At 38.6% G+C, this 25,967-nt stretch overlaps 1 protein-coding gene across 1 annotated transcript in view; it reads left to right on the forward strand.

Moving 5' to 3' along the window:
* GPR158 (G protein-coupled receptor 158) overlaps positions 1-20,685 on the forward strand; it is a 473,863-nt gene extending 453,178 nt beyond the window's left edge. Inside the window, 4 exon segments of the mRNA XM_034644366.1 lie at positions 5,446-5,584; positions 12,072-12,177; positions 15,334-15,480; positions 16,296-20,685. Coding sequence (XP_034500257.1) covers positions 5,446-5,584; positions 12,072-12,177; positions 15,334-15,480; positions 16,296-17,771 — 1,868 coding nt within the window. The 3' untranslated portion in view covers positions 17,772-20,685.
* Positions 20,686-25,967: the final 5,282 nt, after the last annotated feature.

Raw genomic sequence — 25,967 nt, forward strand, 5'->3', positions numbered from 1 at the left:
ACTCAAATAACTTTCCCCAAAGAAAGAATATAAACAAACAGAAATATAACCCCCACTATGATCATCCTAAAACCAATCAAGTTAGCCCTTCAAAAAGTATGTGGAAATCTAGTGAGGTAGCCCAAGCAAAGGCAAATAATTGTCAGTGCTGTCAGTCTTTAAAGAGATTGACAATTTTAAATATATTTTTTAAATGGTAACAAATAATCCCAGTTCCAGCTCCCTCCTCAGACAACACACACGCAAATGACTGGGAGAGGGAAACAGAAGGCTATTACTAGAAGACAGAACTTGACACTGACCCTGTGCCCTGAGAGGTCCCCAATCTAATTCTGTCTTTGTGAGCTCTCCTTACATTCACGATCTTGAATGTGTGTCCATAAACTGTGAGGTATCTGCATTTCACTAAATCTCTGTCACCCCATATCACACTTCAAAAATCTTAAGTGTCCGTGCCAGGGACAGAGGGAAGAAAATATACCTACTCTAACTTTCCCTCTCAGAGATTGTGAAAGACTTGATGCAAGTTCTAGAAATATGTGAAAGGAAGCAAAGCCAGCATGCAAATGTGTGACCATTCACAGCAGTTCTTGCCTCAGAGAGCTCCCTAGCAGTGAGTGGAGAAGAGAATAGAATCATCAAGTCACTATATGACCTACACAGTTTGCGTGATTTACAACAGTAGTCCTTAGTATTACTACACAGGATCTCTGACACAAGCTTGAAATTGGGGCATCAGCATTTTGCCCCAGCCTACAAGCAAGCCTTCATGCATGTAGATAATGTACAAAATGCATTTAGCACAGTGCCTGACACGTTCAGAAAATGTTAACTACAAAGTCAGATTGAGGGGACAAAAAGTCATTCCAAATGGAATTACTGGCGATTTATAATTAGCATATTAATTGCTTAAAATACAAGCAATTATTGCTTGGAAAAATACTTGTTTTCTTCAGTAGGGTCTGTCTACGCCTGTTAGTAATAGAGCAAAAGAAACCCTCAGGTCAAGGATGTACTTTCAAGAACACAGGTCAGGAACTAAGGAGCTCTGAGCTCCAGGCTCCGCTCTTCTCTGAACACTGTGAGGGCAACAGGGGTATAAGGTTCTCCACAGGCATGTTCTGTAGCCCAACACTGCCCATCCATTGGCTCACTGCTTCCAGAGAGCTGAGGAGGGCACAGACAGATATTCCTGCCTCCACTGTGCTACTTGTGAAACCCACTGCAACATCCACCTTCACCATCACTCTCTCTCCCGACGCTGAATAAATTGACTTCAGGCAAGCAGAATAACAGCAATTCACCAACCACCCACCTTGACAGCCAGATACACACTCAAAATTAAGTACCCTTAGATTACATGATCTAATATAGTCACTTCTAGCTTTGAAATTCTAGAAGTATCACTCTCATGGTTTTAAGCATTATAACTCTCATGACTATACTAATTTTAACCAAAGAAAAGGCAACTAAGCCTCTAAAATATCAAGGCTCCTGTATGCCAATTGAACCCTAGAACCCTGGAATTTGAGTTATTCTCAAACATTATTGAAGTTGTTTGATTTAATACTTCATGACCACTTCTGTGCCACCTACCATGTTATTAGCATAAAATCAGTAAACATTGAAGTTGAAGGACTTAGAGAAAGATAGAGGAGGACATTAAAAGAAATAGTTGGACATTTAAAGAAATGAAACATAAATGCTTCATCTGTATATTTATTTGTGCCACATAAAAATATTTTAAAGGGCTAAGAAGTATAAAATGTTATTAAGAAAAAGTGCCTTTGCAACATGGCAAACGGAACCACAGCTTGAGAGACTTTGTACTTAGAAGTCGTTTCTCTCAGCCCTTGTGGGTGTTCTAAGATCACAGAGCAGAGGCATCTTCAGTGTCCAAGAGCTGATACCAATTCTCACTTCTTTGCTTGACCCAGCCCTTTTTAAAAATAATGTGAAATCACTTTCATTTTGGTCTATTAATTTTTAAAAGGCTATGGTAGTTAACTTTCAAACTGTTATCCCTTATAGATTAAAAGTAAAATACCTCAGTTTTCTGGAAGCCCTGTTTGGATCTTTAAATATAAATGCAGTTCCCTTTTTAACTATACTCATGCCTCCCATCAAAATCATTTAACAGCAGAAATTATTTTCTAAAGCAGAAGCACAACACATATTTCAACTCCCACATAATAACACCGCAAAATTTGGTAACATCTGCATATTTTCTTTCCTAATTGCGATGTTAGTTTGAAGTTAATTGTATGAAACCGATTTTTTTCCCAAGCACAACTTTCATATATCACATTTAGTTTAATTAGTACTTTGAATAATAAATTGTTTTTCAACTACAGCATATTGTTTGATATTGCTAATGAAATGATTTTAATGTTAAGCTTAGCTATTAGGAGGAATCTTATTTTATCTTTTATTTTTAAATATAATTCTACATTGTAGCACCCTAATTAACCTGCGTATTTTCCCTTTTTTCAATCTTCAGGATAACATTATATAAAAACACTACAATAAGTAGCAGGGAATAGTGTGTTTAAGACAGTGTCAGTTACACATGAATCCTTCAATTTCAGCATATATTTGTGCTGGTGTTGTTTAATATTTTTGCAACACATCACCATACCCTTAGTGGCCCATCAGTAAACAGCAGTTGCCACTATTAATAATAATGCCAGTGTAACCTTTAGATCACGTATAGGCCTGCAGTGTTAGATGGAGTAGCAAGGTAACAGAGTCTACATCTCCAATAACCTGAAACTGGTCTCATTTATATTCTTTCAATTGAACAAATATTTATTGAATCTTATCTATGTATGCTCAGTACTGCTGCTATCTAAGTAGGCAAAGGCAGAAAAAATTACTGAAAGACTCAATTCCTTGTTGAATCATTATATAGTACACCTGAAATTAATATAACACTGAATGTTAATTATACTTGAATAAAAAAGGAAATAAATAAATAAATAAGACTTGTTTCTTGTCATGAAGGTCGTAACTAGTTGGCGTTGAGGAACGGAGTGATTAACAAGACTCCACAAACAATTTTCTCTCAGTTATATATTGTGTGGCATTATTCTCTGCATTGTGTAATATCAATAGCTAAAAACCATAAGAGATTAGAGGAAGGAAAATTCAGTGCAAGGTGAAATCAATTCAGGTGGCCTTGTGATGGAGGTGGGACCTGAATTAAACATTGAAAAACTGTATAGGATTTGGAAATGTGGGTGAGAGGACATTTCTTGTGTGAGCAATAACATGAACAAAGGCTCAGAAGAAGAACCTTTGAAGTGTTCAGAGGATGAGTCTTCCTGGGTCAGCTTACAGTTCATGCTGCGGACATAATAACATGAAGTCACAGGGGCAAGGAGTGCCAGGACCAAGTATTTGTAAAATAATAGTCAGCCACTGAAGATTTCTGGGTGAAGGTGCGTGCGGTACCTCACAAAAGCCTGGCCTCAGGATCAGCAACTAGGTAAGTCAGGGGCCAAGAAAAATATACAAGCACAAAAAAATAAGGCCAAGCAAAGTGGGCAGCTAGCATTAAACCTGGGGGCCAAGAAAGTCTTAAAGTGAGGACATGTCTGCCCAGGCATGAATCTTTTATAATCTCCCTTCTGAGGGCAAGAATTATTTCCCAGGTCCTAAGTGGGTATGAGTGAATCCTATAGTGAAAATGTGAATCAGCTAACCCAAATGGAGTACCAGGGATTTGGACAAATCCTGATGTGATCAAAGTGGAGTTTCTGTAAATGAAGAATGAGTGAACCCAAGGTAAAGCCAGGTTTTGGTGGGGCAGTTGAAATGTAATTGTAACAATTAAGAAGTGACATGATAGGCGCTCAAAGGGTGGTCATTGTGGGCATTGAGAGGAGTGATGCATGTAAAAAACAGCTCAAAGTAGAAAAGTACCAGTGAAAGGCGGCGCTGAGATTTCAAACCCAGGTAAAGAGGCAATAGTAGTAGCATGGGCAGGAATACAAGAGTTGGGAAGGAAAGTTCTACATGAAGACCTCAGCATTTCCTGATTGCTTTTCCTGATCCCGTAGAACTCTGCTAGAAAGAACATTTGTAGCACATGGGCAGTGGCCAACATACTGAATAAATCTCATGGAGGGCTTTGAGTGTGGCTTATTTTTTATTTGGCTTCTGACCACATCAGGGTTTTAGGGTAGCTCTTGAAAGATGTGTTTACTTAAGGGATTTTCAATAATTAGGGCACTACCTAATGTTTAAATACTGACAGAAATATGCTGAAAGGTTGGCAGGTAAACAGCTTAGCATATGGGAATGAAAGTCAGTGTTTCAATAGATAAGTAAGTAGGTTACCTCGTGGTGATGCATTTGATGAAATGTTTTCTCCAAATTAAAGCTTTCTTCTTTATTCTTATTAATTAGATATTATCTTCTTTAGATGCTATCTTCCAGTGAGGTCATATCGCTAAGACAGATAAAATGGGTTGAACAATTATTGGTCAGAATGAGTTAAAATAGCGATGTTCAGGTTTGGGGAAAAGTCAAAAGAAATGTTCAACAATAAGAACCATTTAACATGTGTTTTTACTTACTTATTTCTTTATCTAATATCTACTATGTCAGAAACTATGTTAAGTGCTTTATGTTCATTATTTGATTTCATTAGCAAATAAACTCATGAAATATGTACTTTTGTTATTTGCATTTTCCCGATAAGGTAACTGTGGCCAGAAAGGTTAAGTTGCCTTAGATGATGCAAAGTTAATTAGAGATAGAGCCAGAATTTCCAGTCAGGTCTAGTGTGATTCTGAAGCCCTTATCCTTAACTGCTATCCTACACTCGTCTCTTCTGGCTTGAGCCCGCAAACCAGGTGATTGTGAATTTTATGAAGCCTTCAGCACTCCACCCACAAAAGATATGATTTCTGTCATGTGTGAAGAAATAGTGGTTCATTTATAAAACATGCCACTGAATGTTTAACAACCTGTTTTCTCACATTTCTGGCAATGGATATCTTTATGTTGTGGAACCAAATTCAATGCAGTAAGAGCTTAAATTTCTAGAAGCTGCATATAAACACATTATAAGCCTTTGTTGCCTTGATGACTTCATTATGACCCAGATGCTCTACGAATATCTTAAACTTAGGTTGGGGATGTGGAAAATTATTTTAAAATTGTTTTAGGAAAAAGCCAGGTATTAGCAAAAGAAAAATCTGAGACAAAAACCAAGCTATACCTTTGAAAAATCTTCTGTTACACTGAATAAAATCTTAAAATAAATATATGTCATATGTATTCATATGTGAATGACATTTTGTATGCATCTATTTCTAACTGAACCTGTGTTTCTATAACAGACACAAAATGCATGCTAAAGAACTTAAATTTTACATTTTTATTCACCTATAAAACTAATGGAAAATTGTTTTTCTTTTCTTTTCATTCTTCTCACAGCTGAATTTTTATTCCTCTTGTGGGGTGTTTATCTCTGCTATGCAGTGCGGACAGTGCCATCAGCATTTCATGAGCCTCGCTATATGGCCGTTGCAGTTCACAATGAGCTCATTATCTCTGCTATATTCCATACAATTAGGCAAGTGTTCTGTGGAGCTAGTAAATAACTGTTTTGTTTCTTTGATGTGTTGCAGTTTAATTTAAATAGCAAAACTGGATAACATACATAATGGGAAGATTTAGGAAGGATAGTGTTTTTAAGTTGACTAATTTCTTTGTCACAGAAATGGCAAATGAATATAGTTCATTGCTTTTTTTTTTTTAAGATTTCCGTATTTATTTAGAAAAGGAGAGCACGTGGTGGAGAGGGGCAGAGGGAGAGGGAGAAATCCAAGTAGGCTCTGCACTGAGCACAGAGCCTGACGTGGGGCTCGATCTCAGGACCCATGAGATTATGGCCTGAGCCAAAAAAGAGTGGGACACCTAACCAAGTGTGCCACCCAGGCACCCCTACAGTTTTTCTTTAAACTGCTGTTCTTAGTTCCTTCTGATGTTTTGTTATCACCTTTATTTATCTGAAGGTTTACTCAATATTATTGTATTATATTAAGTCACTTACGGGAATGTCATTGACTGTTGTTATGATATACAATGCTTTTTGTTCTGGAGATATAAAGCACCACCTGCTTACATTATAATGTAGATATAGATAAATTTTGTATGTTTCCATTCATGTTAATACACTGGTTTACACTTTTAAAATCTTAATACTCAGATAGTCAGCTTATGTGTATCAATTCTGCCAAATTCAAAACTGAAAAACCATTCCAATCCAATGACTGGATTTTTGTGTGCAATGAGGTTTTTTTGTTTGTTTATTTAAATTTATTTGTTTGAGAGAGAGAGAGAGAGAGCACAGAGAGAGAGTGAGGGGGGAGAAGCAGACTCCTGGCTAAGCAGAGAGCCCAACATGGGGCTCGATCCCAGGACCATGTGATCACGACCTGAGCTGAAGGTAGATGATTAACCGCCTAAGCCATCCACGTGCCCCTGTGTGCAATGAGGTTTTATCACTATCGCATTTTAGCAGTGACTTTCTATTGGAAGGAGTATGGCCTGGCCCTCCATTTTTTGATATCCCATTTATTACTATAATCAGTAAGTACAAAGGAGGAAGAAGGTAGCTTATGATAAGTGAACAAAATGAAATATGTATGATTTATCTTCTGAGAATTTACATCTATTTATATCTGAAAATGAAATGAAAACCTCAGTGAGAACAAAAAAAGGAATCCTATAATTTGAAAAGCAACAAAAAGATGTCATTCATTTGCTCGACAAAATTAGGACATACATAAGAATTTAATGAGAAATTTTGAATATCTGTCTTTTCCCTCAGTGGAAAAACAGAGATTAATAATAGTGGGAGTCAGAGTGGGAAGGTGTGGATCTGTGGAAGTTTTAGAAGATATTTATCATTTCTCACTTTAGTCAATAGTTATAAAATTATATCTTGCACTTGTAGGAATAGATGATGCCAGAGAGCAGCCGAACCTTAGGCATACCTACACTGTTTTAACTTTTAAAATAAGGAAAGAAGTATTTATGATTTGACAACCCTGGAAATTCCACCAAAGGGCCAGGAATCAAAGGAATTTGCCTCCTTGCTTTGTTTTCCCCCCTCTCAAGAAAGAGAAAAAAGAGAAAAAGAGAAGAGGAAGGAAAGATGAGAAGCAAAATATGATGTTATAAATAGGCAAAAAGAAGGCTCTCTCTCTTCTACTGGAACTAGAGCTGAAAAGATGTGAGAGGCGATGCCCTGGGTCTGCAGCGTGTGGGCACCAGAGAACACTCTTGTCACGGGCAGAGCTCCCCAGCCTTCACACTTCTCCCAAACCGTCTCCCAAGAACAGTTGCATTTTTGTTGCTTGTTTCCAGATTATCAAACACCTATGTTTCAAGATATTACAAACATGCTTCTCTAGAACCACTTTTAAGTTAAGTGCTATATTAACAAACCAATTAAAGAGTTATAAGCATGCCAAAAGAAATTTACAGGCAAGTTTAAATGTCTTCTGTTGTCAGAATGTGACTATGTCATGCAAAGGGTTTCCTACTTTTGCCCCACAATCAGCTGCTGTATTTCTTAGAACCAAATTAATTGCCCAAGAAATTAAATCTGTTCAAAGCATTTACCTAAATTGATCTTTATCCTTGTCTGTCTTAGGATTTACATCTGTTCCATTTTCATCATTAAGCACCCAGGTGCTCCTCAATGGACTTTAAACTCTCAACTTGCCCACGTAGGCAAGATAACTTTATTTTTTAAATGAACTTTTAAAAATTCCTAAAAAGGCAACAGGTGGTCATTGCAGATAAATCATAAAATGATACAAAATAAACCCCCTAATCCAACCACCCAGAGATGGTAAGCACTGTTAATATATTAGGGTATCACTTTTAGCTGTTTTTAAATGCTTGTGCATATTTATGACACGTGGTGTTTGATAGCTCACTTTTAGGAATGTCACCGCACAATGTGACATACCGAGAAGTCCTGCTGTAAGGAAACCCAGTTAACTTTGTTTAACCAGCACCTTCCAAACCATTCACCATGATATCCCCCCAGCCCTCAATTGCCATCTGATAATAGCAACCACCCTTCAGAAAATTCTGTTTTAATACTGGGCTGAGGTGAGGAAACGTATTCTAAATATGCATTCAAAATAGCTTTCTGGGGGCACCCGGATGGCTCAGTCAGGGAGCGTGCAACTCTTGATCTCAGGGTCATGAGTTCAAACCCCACACTGTGCATAGAACTTGCTTTAAAAAAAAAATAGCTTTCTGACTTTGCTTAGGTCTTTTCCACAGAGTCGCAGACAACCCACCAGCCTAGCTGGGTTCACATAGACACAAGCTCCGACTGAATTGTTCATGTTGGACCTAGTAGATGTGTTAATAAACATGCTCTACTCAAAAAGATCAATTTTCCTTGAGACAACTGTGTAGTCTCCCTTGAGTTTTGAACAGGGAGGACTTCTCGTGGTAGCAGGGTGACCAGCCTTGGTATGGTAGGCTTTTTGGCAAGCCTAAGAAAACCCGAATGGGAAGCCTTACTTTTAAGTTCCAAATTCAACTTACCTTTCTGCGTAGACCAAACCCAATTAGATTGCAGCATGTTGGCTTCAAAGAATTATAGTATGTATTAGCTACTGTGTCTCGGAAATTAAATTGTATGGCCATAAAGGATCAAGGATGGAATTATAGTTTAACACAGTAAATCTACGGAACACTGATTTTGGGGAGATGAGCAGGGAGAAAGTAATAGGCAGTAATAATTAAAGGAATCAAGTATATATAATTTTTTATTTACACATAAACTGAATTCATACATGCCGTGGTTCCAGTGTTGATAAAGTCCAAGAATAGGAAGCAGTAACCTAATAATATAAATCAACTGAAACAATCTTTGTAATTTTTTACTTGAATGAAGTAATATTAAATAAGGCATCCAAAGTCAGCAAAGATATTCTCTATCAATAGGCATAAATGTTCATTCTTGTTTGCTTAAAATATAAAATTATATATACATAACTGCGTATACATATATACATACATAAATATATAAACGTAAAGCTATGACTACATATTTATATACAGATTTACTTCTATTCTCACCAAATTGCCAGATTGAACAAAAATAATCTAAAAGGATTAAGTCTAGAAGTCTAATAATGCAGAAGGCATTTTGCCTGATCTATTCTATAATCCTTTACTAAGCATAGAGCAAAGCTTTGGGAAAGTGCAAGACTTTTTAAAAGTTTGTTTTTATTCTTAACCTCAATTTTTAGCTACTTCTACGTTCCTGACTGTTAGGTCTATTTTTGAGAAGTTGAAATAGTCTTTTAAAGAAAAATCTTTAAAATGACTGCAAAACTCAATTTTTCTTAAGATATTTCTACTCAGAACTGCAACCTAACAGACCTAGCAAAGCTGATTAATTTAGGGGCAATTGATGTTAGTATATAGCACTTCAAATTAAGTTTTTGGAAGACTCACCATTGTAATTTAAAATATATGTGACCATTGTTCCTTCCAGATATTGTCAGGCTAACCACTTGTGTTGGCATTTGAGACAGAAATTCCCAGTGCATGAGAAAGAACACTTTTGGAATGTAAATCCATCTCTTTTGATATAACTGTCTGCTCCAGGACTGGCAATGACCCCAGCAGAGTTGGACTGTATAATTTTCCAGGTTACAGTTTCATATTGCTTCTAGGCCTCAGTACTATGCCTCGGGTACTGTTACTTGTCACTGAGGAGGATCCTATTTCAGTGCTTAAAAAAATCTCACCTGACCCAGCACGGGATTTGTCAAAAGTATGTCATCCCCAAGCAAAGTGAATATTCATTTAGTCATATTCCAGGCAGGGTATAAAGCCACTTTTCTCACCAAGGAGTTAGAGAAGGTGTTACTTAATAAAATCCTGTTTGGTGATAGGTGAACTGCCATGAGCTTTCTGTACTTCTGTGTATATATTTTAAGTCCATTTTGTGTCTCCAAACACAGGGGAAAGTATCCCCATTTTGAACAACTGTTGAGCTTCCATTTTAGCTTGATTTTGGGAGGTGGCGGGGAGGTGAGGAGATGGGGGGGAGAGGATGGAGGTGAAAATGAGGAAGAAATCCCCTTGATGGAAATTTTGTTTTAAGTATTAATAATACTAATTTACTTAGTAAATTTATCATGGATATGGCATAATGCAGATATAAAATTAGTTTCTTCTATTTTTAGATTCATATGTGTTTTTTTTTTTTTAAAGATTTTATTTATTTATTCAACAGAGATAGAGACAGCCATCGAGAGAGGGAACACAAGCAGGGGGAGAGGGAGAGGAAGAAGCAGGCTCATAGCAGAGGAGCCTGACGTGGGGCTCGATCCCACAACGCCGGGATCACGCCCTGAGCCGAAGGCAGACGCTTAACCGCTGTGCCACCCAGCACATTCATATGTGTTTGTTTTATGATTATATCATAAGCATTTTCCTAAGACGTTAGCTTTTCAAATATGATGATGTATGTCACTGAACCAAAATGCTAATTCTCTAGGGGCGCCTGGATGCCTCAGTTGATTGAGCATCTGACTCTCAATTTCAGCTCAGGTCATGATCTCAGGCTGGTGAGATGAGTCCCTCATGGGGCTCTGTGATCAGCAGGGAGTCTGCTTCTCTCCCTCTTTCCCTCTCCCTCTGCCCCTCCCAAATCTTTTTATAAAAAATGCTAATTCACTGGGGTGCCTGGGTGGCTCAGTTGGTTAAGCATCTGCCTTCGGCTCAGGTGATGATCCCAGGGTCCTGGGAACGAGCCCCACATCCAACTCCCTGCCCAGCGGGGAGTCTGCTTCTCCCTCTCCCTCTGCCTGCTGCTGTGCCTACTTCTGCTCTCTCTCTCTAGCTGTCTGTCAAATAAATAAATAAAATATATTTTTTTAAAATGCTAATTTTATAATTATAAACACAATAAAGTCTCATAGTGAGCTTTCATGGATAAACAATGGATGGGAAGAAATCAAAAGAAGAATATGTTTGCAAAATGACTTTAATAAAATCATCACCTGGTTTCCACAAAAGAATGAGTCCTTAAACCTGAGTTTTAGTTTGTACATATACCTATTGATATACAAAAATATTCCAAAATCACCAGAGTAGATATTGGTACTGAATTTTTCCTATACATGTTTCCTACAGGACTGTCCTAAAGCACAGTTTTATAAATTCCTTAGCAAGATAGGATTTTAAATTATTTTAAAACAATATGATACTTCACAACAACTAAAATTTTTATTTTAAAAGATGTGTTTTACAAAGCATTAGTATATGCATTTTATCCATTGCATTATCATTTAAGCCTCTGAGGTCATTCACAAAGGCAGATAATTACCAACTCCTGTTTTTCTTAAGTTTTTTTCTTTTTTTTTTTTTTAAACATTTTATTTGTTTATTTGACAGAGATAGAGACAGCCAGCGAGAGAGGGAACACAAGCAGGGGGAGTGGGAGAGGAAGAAGCAGGCTCATAGCAGAGGAGCCTGATGTGGGGCTCGATCCCATAACGCCAGGATCACGCTGAGCCGAAGGCAGACGCTTAACCGCTGTGCCACCCAGGCGCCCCCTTAACTTTTTTCTTAATTAATGTTTTCAAAGGAAAAAGATTAGAATCAAGACTTATGTGGCTGTGTCTTATAACCCAGATTTGCCTGAAGCCACTAGTTTGTAAATCTGTTCTTGTTTTGAATTCACATATGTTCACTGCTTTTACTTTAGACATTCAATTTACACACAAAATAATTATTCCAGGAAATGACTAGCACGTTATATATCTATATGCTGTCTTTCTTACTACTGATCATTTAAAATAATAAAGAGTTCATGTCTTATGTATCCAATCAGGGTTCCTTAGGGCCTCATTCTCCTGTGATGAACTGTATGCCGCAGAAATAGCAGTACAACTTTTCTCATGCTTGCTTTTTTTTTTTTTTTAATACACTGAGGAAAAAAGGTTTCCGGTATCCTAGTGTCTTAAATAGAGATCTTGTTGGATTACTAACTTGGTGAATTCTCATTTCAGATTCGTTCTTGCCTCAAGACTTCAGTCTGACTGGATGCTAATGCTGTATTTTGCACATACTCATTTGACTGTGACAGTCACCATTGGGTTGCTTTTGATTCCAAAGGTATTCCTTTAACATTACTTTTCTCTTGCAAGACAGTTATTTTAAATAAGCATGGAGTTGTTTCTCCTTTAAAAAAAAAATATCTGGCGATATAGGGAAAGGGAGGTGTGGAGATTTGCTCGACACTCTAAAATGTTTTTAAAGCCTTTCCTCAGGGAACGAGATGTCTCTTTTCCTTTAGGATTTATTAGGATTTATTAAACGTCCCATATCATTTTTAAATGCTTCACTTTGTACAAAAACCCATCATCTGGTTTGATTCTTTCTCAAATATTTTGCTCTCCAGATATGATTTAATTATGGGTTCAAGGTAACTTTTATTGTAGCTCTAACATCAAAATCATTTTTAAAGAGAATTATCCTATACTAAGAATCCTCCTGTTTGGATTTACTTTCAGGAAGCACTGTGTTGTAAACATTCAGAAAATTTTTATATAAATAATTATAATACTGTGTATAGAAAAATCTTGCTTTATAATGATAGGTTCTGGCAAAGAATTATCTAAGCACACCGAAGTGGGGGAAAATGGGCCAGCACTCAGAATACAAGGATTTGGAATATATGCTCCACCCACAGTAGCTATATAGTATGACCTTAGCCAAAACTTTTCATCTCTCTGAGGTTCAGTTTCTTCATCTTTGACATGATAGCAATAAAGCTGCTTACAGTGAAATAATATGATATCAGAGTGTGGGGAAAAAACATACAAGTTAGAGCATTATTATTATTTTCCTCACACATAGAAAAACAAAATATTAGAACATTGTGTACCTGGATAGTACCACGTAATATAATATTCGCACAGCTGAGACAAGAATTTATAACTGCTTGTCATTCACTCCAGGCTTTACCTCCTCTCACAAGCAAAACATTGAAATTCAGCCTGATTGAAAGGGCAAACAAATGTAAACAGAGAAAAATGCCTATTTTCTTCCTTACTTGAATTACACCAGATAGCCACGGTTTTCATGGATTAGTCTGTTACTGCAGTTAATCTTACCCATTTTCATACTTTGCATTATATGATTACATTTTTATTAGATGGATGTACTGTTACTCCAGCTGTTCATTCAGTTATGAGAATTGAAAACACATATTCATACAAAGATTTGTACATGAATGTTCCTAGCAGACCTATTCATAATAGCTAAAAAGTGGAAGCAACCCAAACGTCCATCAGCTGTAGAAACACAATGTGACATATCTACACGATGGAACACTACCCGACGATAAGAAGGAACGAACCACTGATACGCACCACAACACTCGAAAACACTATGCCAAGTGAAAGAGGCTAGACACAAAAGGCCACATCTTGTGTGATTCCATTTATATGAAATGTCCAGAACAGGCAACTCTGTTGAGACAGAAAGTAGGTTAGTGGTTGCCACTGGGAAAGAAGGGAAATGGAAGTGACTGCTTTCGTGGGCTTAAGGCTCTTTTGGGGGGTGATGAAAATATTCTGAAATTAAATAGTGGTAATGGTTACACAGCACTGTGAATATACCAAAAAGCACTCAATTGTACAATTGAAATTTGAGAATGTTATGGTATGTGAATTATATCTCAACTTCAGATAATTTAACAGAATCATCGAGGGGCTTTCCTAAGCACTGTTCTATATCCTGGAATAAGACTAACAAACAGATAAAAATATGTGCTCTTGTAGTACATATATTATGGAGAAGGGGGAAACAAGAAATAAATAAGATAAATATTTAAAATACTATTTTAGGTAGATGTAAGTACTAAGGACAAATAATAAAGCAGAAAATGGGCAATATCTGACAATAAGTGGTCCTTAAACTCATGATCATCTCTGAGCAGCTCTGAGAAGCTCAAGAAGAAGAGGTCCACTCTTATAAATAACCTCTGGGTGGTTTCCTAGTAGCATTTGAGATTCTGGAGGAGAGGGACTCTGTTTTATTCATCTTTGTAGCCTTAAATTCCTGACACATGTCGGAACCACAGATGTAAGTAGAAGAGTGAAGGAAAGATTCCCCCGTTTCTGTGGTTGCTCAGTCAGCTCCAATTACAGAACATTGATGATTCCTTACAGAGAGAGTTGCTGTTTCACATGTTATCTTATATTGATGTGCACCTGCCCACCTAAATAGTTTAACAAACGTCGACATTAAAATCGTTCTGTATCGTGAAAGGGTGGTATGTTAATTTTTTAAAGGAATATTTGACCTGATGACAAGCTGGGAGAAGAGAGCGATATTCCCTAGACCATTCTCCGAATTTTCATAGGACAGTCAGTTGGTTTATATGTTGTGTGAAGTGGCCGAATTGTTTTGATTCTCCCCACTTTCCATCATTTGCTCGATTCATTCTTCTCCACGTCTCCTTTTGATGAAGAACAGAGATAGCAAGAATCCATGAAACTGAAAAATATCAAAAGGCCATGTGAAAAATAATAAAAATACCTCAAAATGTGATGAAAGAAGAACTTGAGAATACTGAGTTTGAGAAAAAAATTCTGTAATTTCAGTGAACCTTTGAATTTTAAATTTAAGTATCATCACATTAGGCTGAGAGCACTGTGCTCCAGAGATCTTCTGTGATTTGTTTCCAATCTGATTGTCAGCATAGCTGATGTTAGCATTAGGATCCCCTGTCCCCCAGGTCTTGGGGGCAACTTTTTTGGAGCTATGTATAGTAGACTCAAAGTCACTGTCTGTGACCAGGGCCAGTTGTACCCCTCGGTGACATACAGCCTCCCCTATGTGATGTGAAACAACAAACACAAGATACACCCTAGTGCTCCAAAAAAAAATTTCCCTCCAGCTGCCAGTGGGTCTAAATTGCTACTCTTGGAGAACATTTGTGTGGGTTTTTCTACTTGTTTTCATTTTCAGAATGCAAATATCATGTATGAGGAGTAATGTAAATGAACACCGGGAGCCTGGAGAAAAGATGAGGATGAAAATAGGAGTCAGAGAAGGAACCATGTATTAATACGGCCTATGAGCTCTAGCGTATAACATGAAAAGCAAAACACAAATACAGCAGCGGATCTTTTATAAAGAGTTTGGTGAATGAGTTCAGCTAAGCTGGAGAAAGGATCTGGACATTAGAAGCTTTAGAAAATTTTTCTGCCATGTCTGCCAGTGATGTTAATGTCTGCAGCTCATATTGCGTCTCTATTGCAGTTTTCACATTCAAGCAATAACCCCCGAGATGACATTGCTACAGAAGCCTATGAAGACGAGCTAGACCTGGGCCGGTCTGGGTCCTACCTGAACAGCAGCATCAACTCCGCGTGGAGTGAACACAGCTTAGACCCGGAGGACATTCGGGTAATGCCAGTATTTCAGCCTTGCTATTTCGGGCTTACCCTGTGCACACAGGCCAGCACGCGTGGGCTGATGTATACGTACGCTCACCTGTGTGCACACATGCCCAGAGAGAAAAAGAGAGGGGGGAACGTGTGTGTGTGTAAGAACTGAAAACATCAAATGCAGAGTTAACCCTTTTCTAAAACATACATCATGGTAAAAATTACACAGGCCAAACTTGATAGTCTCAGCTGACTTACAAGCAGTCATAATGATGAATGGGTGATATTCCCTACTACGGCGTATGACATTTGGCTAATGGAAAGGTAGGATAGATCTGTGAGCAGAGAGCCCGGGTTACTGAAAGTAATCTGTGACAGTATACCAGCGTTTGGAGTAAGAAGCTGCTTTTAGTAATTGATGGTCTGTTGTCCCCTAAACCGAATCCAACATTAGGGGTAATTTTATCAACGGCTACATGATGCTTCCAGTATTGTTTAGGAATATGGTTTGTCAATGAACGATATGCTGTGTTTTGTTATGGTCCCGGTTGAGTCTGGCGCACACAGCATGTCAATCCAAAGGGCTCACCCCGTGAACGCAGGGCCAGATGCATGTGTGCATGTCTTCAAGTTCAAACTCTAGGTGTAACAGAACACAGATTCATCAGAAAAGTAAGAATGAGGAGAAGGTCGATGATCACACATGGTATGAAAAGCTGTAGGGCAGGTTCCCTAAAGAGCCCAAGCTTACTGACTTCAGGTTACATTTAGTGATAGTATCTGGCTGACCTACTAAGTTCCACATCTCTGTGAATTTTGCTCTTGTTCTGACAGGATGAGCTGAAGAAACTCTATGCCCAGTTGGAAATATATAAAAGGAAGAAGATGATTACAAATAATCCCCACCTCCAGAAAAAGCGGTGCTCTAAGAAGGGCTTAGGCCGTTCAATCATGAGGCGCATAACCGAGATCCCAGAGACGGTCAGCAGGCAGTGTTCCAAAGAGGACAAGGAAGTCACAGACCACAGCACAGCCAAAAGCACTGCCCTGGCCAGGAAGAACCCACAAGAGTCTTCAGGTAACACCGGGAAGCCCAAAGAGGAGTCCCTGAAAAGCCGAGTCTTCTCACTAAAGAAGTCACACAGCACTTACGACCATGTGAGGGAGCACACAGAAGAGTCCCACAGTTTACCAGTGGAGAGTCAAGAAGAGGAGGCTACGGAACATTCCACGCTGGAGTCTCTATCAAGTAAGAAACTAACACAAAAACTGAAAGAAAACAGTGAGGCCGAGTCCACAGAGTCTGTGCCTTTGGTGTGTAAGTCAGCAAGCGCTCACAATCTCAGCTCAGAGAAGAAGCCAGGCCACCCCCGAACATCCGTGTTGCAAAAGTCCCTCAGCGTCATAGCAAGTGCCAAGGAGAAGACTCTGGGATTAGCTGGGAAAACCCAAACATCAGGCATGGAAGACCGTGCTAAATCCCAGAAATCTCTGCCAAAAGATAAAGAAACAAACAGAAAATACTCAAATTCAGATAATGCAGAGACTAAAGATTCTGCCCCCCAAGACGCCAATCATTTGGAGGAGCCAAGAAAACCTCAGAAATCTGGGATTATGAAGCAACAAAGGGTCAACCCGCCCACTGCCAATTCTGACATGAGCCCAGGCACCACCCAGATGAAGAACAACTTTGACATAGGGGAAGTGTGCCCTTGGGAGATTTACGACCTGGCCCCTGGTCCCGTGCCTTCAGAATCAAAAGTTCAAAAACACGTATCTATTGCAGCTTCTGAAATGGAGAAAAACCCAACTTTTTCCTTAAAGGAGAAATCTCATCAGAAGTCCAAGGCAGCTGAACTGTGTCAGCAAACCAATCAGAAGAGCATAGACAAGGCCAAGGTATGCCCTTGGGAGAGCCAAGGTCAGCCCAGTTTTGACGATGAGAAGCCTTTGATTTCCAAGACTCAGGTTCCCCCAGAGAGAGCCAAAGATGAGAATGACGGTCAGCATTATGCAGCCAACGTGTGTGCTGGGCAATATGAAGAACTTCCCCCCAAAGTTGTAGCATCAAAAGTCGAGAATGAAAATCTCAACCCAACAGGAGACCAGGGAAAAAAGACATCTTCCCCTGAGGAAAATACACCCGGCTCCTATCACTCAAGTAATAACTTTCAGCAGCCTTTAACTACACGAGCTGAGGTGTGTCCTTGGGAGTTTGAGACCCCAGATCAACCAAATGCTGAAAGAAGTGTAGCTTTACCTGCCTCTTGCACGTTAAGTGCAAATAAAATGGCAGGGCCCCAGAAATAAGAGGTCTGGGATACTTTTAAAGTTTAGCATCCCCAGAAAGAAAAGGAGAAGGAAGAAACCCTGAATTTGACAGAAAATAGAAGGATCAAAAATCCCTGAGGAGTGTTTGTCAATTGAGGGAAATGTGAAAGGCACAGGTGGAAGAAGACGGGGAGGGCAGAGCAATACCACAATGGAAGAATTAGACTGGCCAAGGGAAGTCTTTCCCCTGGGGACGCGAGGAGAATCCTTACATTTCAGCATGTTTAAGAGGAGTAGCCCTCACTGTCTGCCCCTGATCAGTATTTTCCCATGGCACTTTGAAGATCCTAAGCAAAGCCAACCGGAAGTCACAGAAGAGGTATGAGATTTTGCAAAGAAGAAGGCATAGACCCTATATGACCGAAATTCTAAGTAGCTAACTGAACTTACTTTACCTATTTAACCTTGATAGCACTGCTCACTTAATGCATCCCCAAAATACCTTTTATATTAATGATTGCTCTCATTTTCTTATAAATGTATGTTTCAGTACGTTGTTGTGTCTCATATTCAAGCATTCCAGATTGTATAATTTTGCAAATAACTTTGATATTACATGACACAACACATTTATGCAATCCGCAGCTACTCAGTTGTTATTGCAAGTTACAGAATACCTGCTATCTATCAACTTTAGTTGATTCTTGCAGTTCAGTAAGCTTTCTCTGGCTTGGGAAGCCATAACCGTTATGATAAAATCTTTCAGTTTTGGCTGTGGTTTATATATTGTGAATTTGGATTTGACTCTATTATTTCACATCATGGTTTGTCATACTGTCTTAATCAGGGTTTTTTATATGAGTTGAGTTACTTGTTTTGCACTTCTTGTTAGGACTCAGAGATCAAGTGGTCCTACTTAGTCATATGTCTCAATAAAGGACAACTTACCTACTGTTTGTTCAGAGTCAGAGACAGGTAACACCTTCATTCCAATTTATTGTCCCTTTTAACTCTTTCAGTATTTCATACTTAGCAGCATTTTGCCAGGAAGAAGCTGAGTGAGAAAAACGTACCGCGCATTATTATTACCACTAAGAAGGGAAGACTCTAGGAATGACATGAGAATTACAACAGTACTGGAGAGCCAGGGAATTTGCCTTTCAAACACAGACAGGAAGGGAGCTACTGATAGCACTTTCAAGGGAGTATTTTTTTAAAGAGAAAAATTATGATAGCATCGAGATCATTGTATGGATATATTTTTATTATGCATACTGAATATATATTTTAAATTACCTTAAACTACTTATTCTCATAAACTCTTATTCATTGCTTCAGCTAGGGGTAACACTTGCTGGGCTTAAATCCCAAAGAGGTTTATAACCTGATTTATTCAAAGCCTATAAGGTGGTGTGGGCTCTTCCTTCTCCCAAGCACTGGAAAACTCACAAGTCCTGCAAATTGCCATTGTGAGCCACCCAGCTCAAAATAAAAAATGCGAGGTTTATTTGCAAAGCAAAACAGCCCCCAAGGCAAAATTTGTAAAATGTGCTGCCTTCCAGCCTGAGCACTTGGCATGAGAATCCTAAGCTGCTGACTTAGCCTTGCTGATGTGATCATGCAAAGAGGTTCCATTCCAAAGCTCGGTTTCATTTTATTACAGATGAATCACTTATGAGTAGAATGCCGCCGACTTCCCTTTCTGTCGTGCTAGATGCCGAGGGGTCAGTGGCTTCTTTGGCCAGGACATTTCCAGCCTCACTAATGGCTTTTCATTTCATGAGCAGCAAGGAGAACATGCTAGGAGGATAAGGGATGAGAAAAGAGAATCAGAAGGTAGATACAGGGCTGTTCTGAGAGAATATCATTCCCAGTGGAGGCTAGAAACTAGGACTTCTCCTTATCATCCACATTTTTTTAATGGTTTTTATTCAGGAGTAAGCGAGCACATCGCCATTTTGCAAAGCTGTGCGTCCATCTTCCTCACCCATTCGCTTGCTTTGTGCATTACTCAGGTTGGTGGGGTAGGTGTGAAGAGATAGAGAAATTCTATTTTTCTGTGTTTCCTTCATTTACTTCCTTCTTTTCTTCCTTTTCAGTCAAGGCCTCTCTATTTGGTAACCTTGGAACACAACTTTAAGGTATATTGGTGAAGTTGGTTTGGAATTTCCAGGCCCACCTACTCATTTCATTTATGTTCAAGGTCTGTTAGCACTTTATTCACTTCTTGAGAAATAAGCAGTTCAGGCATCAGTGACTTTATATTGCACTTCAGGATGATCCTGCTAGAGATGTGGCTTAAAGAAGACTTGCCAAATTATACCTTAGTGACATTCTACAGTCCATAGATTTTTCTCCACCAGCATCAATCAGTGAGAGTGCCTCGGGTCTTTCCTAGAGTTTCATTGCCATTACTTATCACCAAGAGAAGTTTAAATCTACAATTCTTGAGGTTATTTTCCTAGATTGATAACAATAAGAAAGTGAATCAACACTGTTAAGGTCACAAACATTTGCTAGGTTGTCCTTCTCAATGCATGTGCAGGCTGCATCCTGTCCTTGTTTTTAAGCCAGGGTTTATAAATAAGTAGATTTATACCAATCTTAATAGAACTGTATATTTTATGCAAGAATTAAATGCTTTACGACATGAATTATAACTCAGCCCATTGTAAACTTTGGTGGCAATATGGATTTGAAACTCGACAGTTCTCTTGTATTTGCTTCCTAGGTTTCTGCATGCAAGTGGTGACAGGTAGGACTGAGAAACACTGCCTTTTGACTTCTAGCATTTAGCAACCGAGAGTTGTAGAGTCAATAAAGCTGTAAGTCTCTTCACTTAATCTGTGGTTCTTCTGAAACTATTATCTGAAACCTACAGCATCCCACCATGAAAAATATTTGGTAAATTTATGTTGTGATGTGTTACAGCATGTAAATAATTATAACTTCTCTGCAATAAAATATATTTATATGAAAGTGATTTACAGTGAAGTGTGTGTTTATCAAAAATCAAGTTTATTTCGCCTAGCCCATGTTAGAGGGAATCCCATGTATCTTTGGCTTTGGTACACGTAACACACATACATCCTCTTATGCCCGTCTGCAGAGATATGTGATTAGCCACATGTGGCCCAAACATACAGGTCATCATTTGGAGCCAATAAAACCAGTCAGGGCTAGTGATTTTAGTTTAAGAAAGTTCTGCCCAAATGGGGAGTAATTCAGTTACCTTTTTTAATTTACTGAACACACATAGACAATTTGCTAAGCAATGATGAAGATGTTTAGATGAACAAGAGCTCCAATACCCAGAATTCCAGTCACCGCTGTAGTAATGCAGAGGAGAGCCTGACTAAGTCACGGAGTCGAGGAGGCTTAGGAGAGAGGGCAAGCTCCCAAGGCTGAAATTCTGCAAAGGCATAAGTTATGAATGGGAAAATGTGTAAGGCCGGAAAGTTAATTGTGCCCAGCCTTGCATGCCATGCCTCAGATTAACACAGCCTTATCCTGCTGTACCAGGAGCTATCAGAAAGAGGTAAACTGGGTCATAATCAAGACATGGAGAAGGATCATTTGGGGAGCAGCCCAGGATAGACTGAAGTGGGAAGAGACTGCAAGCAGCTAGATTAGTTAGAAGACCAGCACAGGAGTCAAGGGAGGGGAAGGTGAGGGCCTAAGAAGGAGGGGAAAAGATTATTGGTTGTTTTACCAAACTAGCATCTTCAGATGGGTTTGGTATTACGTTATATGAGGTCAGAAAATCAGAGTCATAGATAACTATATCAAATATAAATGCTTCTTCTAAGTTAATTGACATTTTGAATAGTTTCAAAAATGTTAAAGCCCTCTCTGAAAATCTGTAGACCTCATATCACCTGCTCATGAGAAAAGCTGTGGAAAAGAATACCAAATTCATGCTACGAGAAACCTTGATATTAAACCGGGCTGGGAAAGGATTAAAGGGCTTGCTGCAGTATGGTCCTAATTTCTTATGTGGGAGTGGGCAGCTCTCTGAAACAGAGAAGTCGATGAGGCAAGGAGGCAGATGAGGGAGCTGGATGACCCTTCTCCCTGCATTCAACTTTCCTGTAACCAAGTCACTGAGAATGCCCTTCCCCGTCTCTTCATACCATGTGTGTCCTATATTCTACATATTCTTGGTACTTATACATAGGATCAGCGGTTTGAGTTTTTTGACCCTAAAGGGCTAAGGCAAAAGCAGCTGGCGATTAACAAGTCATGAAAGTCAAGTCTACTGTTCTTTCCTGTGTAATAAGTCCTCTCAGTGTTTGTGGGACTCACTTAGCTGATGGCTGTGTTATTTTCATACATATGCATAGTGTTAGGCATGGTTTCTTTGTTCTAAATTTAGAACTTACTGGTAAAAAGTAGCTAAGGGAAATATTTCCATCAGAAATGGCCTTTATCGCACAAGTAATGTAAATCTGTTGTTCTTTTAGAACAAGTTCTAAAAGATGCAAGTTGGTTAAGATTTTCTTTATTATTTCAGCATATTCCATTCTTTTTCCCCCTGAATAGCTATAAAGACAGAAATAATATCCTTCTAATTTTGCTTACTTTCTCTTTACATACTTGTTTCTTGGAACGTACACAAAGTCCAAGCACATTGCATATTCTAATTCAATACTAACTGGTTAGAAGGCAGATGGTGAAATGTGTGAATTGGTTTTTAACTTCCCTCTCTTCCTCTGTGATGTGAAAATAGTACTTAGAAATAAAACTGATCAAATGAAAATGGGAAATGAAGGATATAGGAAAAGGTCTTTGCATAATAGTCATATTCCTGGAAAGAAAAATGAATATGCAAACAGAAAAGCTCATGACAGATCTTTTAGAACATACTCCCATTTCAACTCAAATAGCAATAGGAAAAGGGGGGAAATGCCCTCTTTTGAGCACATAAGAGAAAGATGCATAGTTTTTCCCCAAACATGCTATGGAATTTTATTCCTCTATGCCTTTTGACTTGCTGTTTGAGCCATCTGAAGTTTTTTCCCTCCTTCTTTTCCCTATCAACACCATATGCATGATTCAGTACTAGTGCGATCATATAATCTATTGTCCAAAGAAAACCTTTGAGTGTGAAAGGGCAGTATTATAATTGTACCTGGATAACAACATAAACTGGGACTGACCCAGGAAACCCAGGGTGTGCCATTGTTTGCCCTATTCAAGGACCAGCACAAAGGCCCCACTCCCTCTATGTGGAGGCTTTCCTAATGCCCCAAATCAGAATGAATTCCTCCTTCCTCTGTGTTCACCTGAGGAATTGGCTTAAGTCTGTGATTGCCCTGACTCACAAGTTAGCTAGTTACATACTTCTCTGAATCGTCTGCCAAGTTAAGAGCTCCTTAAGGGCAAGGAATTTTTTATTCATTCATATATCCCCAATATCAAGCAAAGTGCTTTTCTCTGAGTTCAGTAAATGTTTGCAAAATTGAAATTTTGATTACGAATCATTGTCTAAAATACACTTGGACAGAAAGAAAAATTCAGGAGTTGGATGAAAACTTGCTGCAAAATTTCTCAAATGTTGAAAACTAACTGGTCTTCCATCTACATCCTGGCAGCTCCTGGGAAAGCCACAGATTATGACTGAACGACATTAAGTCTAACTCTCCGGCATTATAAGGTAAGTATCGCTCTGTCACCATAAGGAGGGGGAGAAACCTAAGGTTTGGGACATAGCCCAGTTTGTTAGAGCTATGAAAGATACTTCCATATTTCATAAAAAGTAAATATTTGGCTGTAGAAACTTGTTATTAGTTATTTGAACTCTTTCTGAAAAATAAAGTGTGTCAGGATCTATATAAGACATCCACATAAAAATAGATCCTGGTGTGTAACTTTCAGATGTTTCTGAGACATGAAATAGTTTGAATAAACAATTTGGATATTTGACTGACTACAGGATTTCTTAGCCATATATTTCATGTTACATGGAAGTAACCCTAATACACATGCAGTAACTCTAAAGGTGCTGTGAACGAAATAACGTACATACACGTAAGCAAATTTCTGGTAACTTGGAATATTATAAAAGTTATCTAAATTTGCCAAATAGTGACGATATTAAAGATCATGAAAGATATTTCTCCTTTTACATCTTAAAGACTAGTAACTATGAACACAAATGGTGACTAATGTAGCCTAGGAATGTGTCCTTCTGCTGCTTACAATATTCCGTACACAGAGTGAATGGGAAACTTGGATTTATTATTGTAATTCTCAGGCCAAATTCAGTGACAGAACCATGCAAATAAATCAGTACTGAACCAGGGGCACCTGGGTGGCTCAGACGTTAAGCATCTGCCTTGGGCTCAGGTAGTGAACCCAGAGTCCTGGGACCAAGCCCCGCATCAGAATCCCTGCTCAGCGGGAAGCCTGCTTCTCCCTCTCACACTCCCCCTGCTTGTGTTCCCTCTCTTGCTGTCTCTCTGTCTGTTAAGTAAATAAATAAAATCTTTAAAAAAAAAATCAGTACTGAACTAGAGTAAAGGGGTGGCTTGTAGGCAAATTACTTTCTGGTGCACCAGAAAACCCTTAAGGGGAGTTGTTCAAGAGTATTCAGGTACAAACCCAGTTTCATAAACACTTGAATAAAAGAGTCGGCAGATTGGCTGTCCTGGCACCACTTGCTGGAAAGCCAGAAAGGCCATGATCCTGATGTACATGGGCGCTGTCCCTTTTACATCCTCCAGCACAGATGCGGAAGAATCATCTATGTCCTCAATTCTGACAGTATCTCCCTGTGCAGAGAGAGTCACCGCACAGAGCTGTGTACCCTCCTCCGCGGTTAGAGATCGAGAAGCCACGAAAAAATTAAAGCAAAATGCACTTCCCTTGTGCTCAGTGACCTACTTGCTTTAATTAGATTTCTATATTTTCAAATTTAAAAATATATTCAAAACATAATTTAAAAAACATATAAAAAACATTTTTAAAAGCCCATTAAAAACTTTTGTGTAAGTTGGGAGATATTTTATAGTTATTTTATAACATGTACAAATAGTGGTAAATATCGGTGATCTGTAACAATAGAATGAAAAAACTGGGAGTTCAAGACTGTTTCTGAAACCTGGTTCTGCCACAGGTATGTTTGGTTTGGGAAAGTCTCTTCAACTTCCTGTGTTTACATTTCTTAACCTGGCCAATGAGAGGTCTGGGGGAGATAGTACTCAGGACCCCTCTAGTTCTAGGACTAAGCGGTGTGTGTGTGTGTGTGTGTGTGTGTGTGTGTGTGTAAAATTACACTCTGGGTTTGAATGTATTAAACTGTTTTACTAGAATGTATACAACTAAGCAAACTCCTTAACATCTAGTCAAACATTTGGCAAATTTAACATCATCTAGGAAAGAAGACACACAAATGAGAGGGAACAGCAGTGTGATGACTAAGCCACAGCCCCTTGATTTTTGATGTATTTTGTACTAAGATAAAATTATAGAGTTCTCAAGTTCTGGGGGAAAAAAGCCACAGAAAATGTACTTCAAAACGTAAAATGAAGCTAGAATCATGCCCTGAATCAGAAGCTGGAAAGCAGTTTGCTTTCTGGACCTTGTTCCTTGCTGAATATCTCATTATTACTCCTTGTTGGGAATGAATAGCTCTGCTTCGTTAAGAAGTAGCTCTTAATGTCCATGTAGCATTAGAAGACTCATCAAAATATTTTGGGGAGACCAAGTTTTAAATGAACTTTATCATCCTAAAGATTAATAGGGTCAAACATCATAAGTGTAAAACCCAACTATGTAGTAAGATTTGTGGACGATTAATCCAGAGTCAATTTTGTATGACAAATGCCTACCCTTCCAAAATGATCCCCAGAGTACAGCAAACCATATTCTCCCTCGATATTCAATGAATGTGTCAGCTTGGAGAGTAGACAATTGCCACTATTCAGAAAAGAAATAGAATGAGTAACACAAATTATGTACTATTGCTTTCTCCACATTAATGTTTACAACTTTCTCACTGTATTTAAACATAGAAAGGATAGCATCAATTTAAAATTGATGCAGTTTTCCTGAGATCTGGCACATTTTACAAGCAGACACTACACCCTATTACTTCTCTATATGTTGAAAGAGCAGATCTTCTCCCAAGTCCAAATATTGCACAGATGCAGCATGATCTCTTTGCATTTTATTTCTCTTGTAATTATCCCCTGTTGTTTCATAAAGCTGTGTTTAACTTAAGAAATTTTTATT

Source organism: Ailuropoda melanoleuca, chromosome 15 (assembly GCF_002007445.2).
Source record: "Ailuropoda melanoleuca isolate Jingjing chromosome 15, ASM200744v2, whole genome shotgun sequence".
Lineage (NCBI taxonomy): Eukaryota > Metazoa > Chordata > Mammalia > Carnivora > Ursidae > Ailuropoda > Ailuropoda melanoleuca.